Below are 1,570 nucleotides of genomic sequence, written 5' to 3' on the forward strand. Positions count from 1 at the left end.
TTGTTTCCGCCATGTTGTCCCCATAGAGCCGTACAGCCCGGCCGTGTGGGTGATGATGTTTGTGATGTGTCTGACCGTCGTGGCCGTCACCGTCTTCGTCTTCGAGTATTTCAGCCCCGTCGGATACAACCGCAGCCTCAGCAGCGGCAAGCGTGAGTGGGGGGACATGGGGGGACATTGGGGGCCATTGGGTGCCATGGGGTGCTATGGGGTCCCATTGGGTGCCATTGGGTCCCATAGAGTGCCAGTGGGGGCATTGGTTGCCATAGGGTCCCATTGGGTGCCATAGAGTGCCATGGGGTGCTATGGGGTCTCATTGGGTGCCATTGGGTGCCATGGGGTGCCATAGGGTGCTATTGGGTGTTATAGGGTCCCATTGGGAGCCATGGGGTGCTATGGGGTGCCATAGGGTCCCATTGGGTGCCATAGGGTCCCACTGGGGGCCATGGGGTGCTATTGGGGGCCATGGGGTGCTATGGGGTCCCATTGGGTGCCATAGGATCCCATAGGGTGCCATAGGGTCCCTTTGGGTCCCATTGGGGGCCACTGGGTGCCATAGAGTGCCATGTAGCCCCCTTGTGTGCCATAAGGTCCCATTGAGGTCCCATAAGGTCCCATAGTTTCCCATAGGGTCCCATAGGATCCCATAGGATCCCATAGGGTGCCATTCTATCCCATCCCCAGGTGCCGGCGGCCCCACATTCACGGTGGGTAAGTCCGTGTGGCTGCTGTGGTACCATTGGGTCCCATAGGATCCCATAGGGTCCCATAGGATCCCATAGGGTCCCATTGGGTCCTATTGGGTCCCATAGGGTCTTATTGGGTCCCATTGGGGGCCATAGGGTCTCATTGGATTCCATAGGGTCCCATAGGATCCCATAGGATCCCATAGGGTCCCATAGGGTCCCATAAGGTTCCATAGGGTCCCATAGGGTCCCATTGGTTGCCATAGGGTCTTATAGGATCCCATAGGGTCCCATTGGGTGCCATTGGATTCCATTGGGTACTGTAGAATACTGTAGGGTCCCATAGGGTCCCATTGGGTGCTATAGGGTCCCTTTGGGTCCCAAAGGATCCCATAGGATCCCATAGGATCCCATAGGGTGCCATTCTATCCCATCCCCAGGTGCCGGCGGCCCCACATTCACGGTGGGTAAGTCGGTTTGGCTGCTGTGGTACCATTAGGTACCATTGGGTGCCATAGGATCCCATAGGGTGCCATAGAGTCCCATAGTTTCCCATAGGGTCCCATAGAGTCCCATAGGGTCCCATAGGGTCTCATAGGATTCTATAGGATCCCATAGGTTGCCATAGAATCCCATAGGGTGCTATAGGGTCCTATTGTGTGCTATGCAGGTGCTGGTGGCCCCACATTCACAGTGGGTAAGTCTGTGTGGCTGCTGTGGGCCCATAGGATCCCATAGGGTCCCATAGGGTCCCATAGGGTCTCATAGGATTCTATAGGATCCCATAGGGTTCCATAGGGTCCCATAGAGTTCCTTTGGGTCCCATAGGGTCCCATTGGGTCCCATAGAGTCCCATAGGGTCTTATAGGATCCCATAGGATCCC

At 56.4% G+C, this 1,570-nt stretch overlaps 1 protein-coding gene across 1 annotated transcript in view; it reads left to right on the forward strand.

The window, feature by feature from the left end:
- LOC107307479 (glutamate receptor ionotropic, NMDA 2D-like) overlaps positions 1–1,570 on the forward strand; it is a gene marked incomplete at its 3' end in the record, with an annotated part of 35,579 nt that overhangs the window by 29,292 nt on the left and 4,717 nt on the right. Inside the window, exon 8 of the mRNA XM_032441830.1 lies at positions 21–152. Coding sequence (XP_032297721.1) covers positions 21–152 — 132 coding nt within the window. The remainder of the gene's footprint in view (positions 1–20; positions 153–1,570) is intronic.

Source organism: Coturnix japonica, unplaced genomic scaffold, assembly GCF_001577835.2.
Source record: "Coturnix japonica isolate 7356 unplaced genomic scaffold, Coturnix japonica 2.1 chrUnrandom617, whole genome shotgun sequence".
Taxonomy (NCBI): Eukaryota; Metazoa; Chordata; class Aves; order Galliformes; family Phasianidae; genus Coturnix; species Coturnix japonica.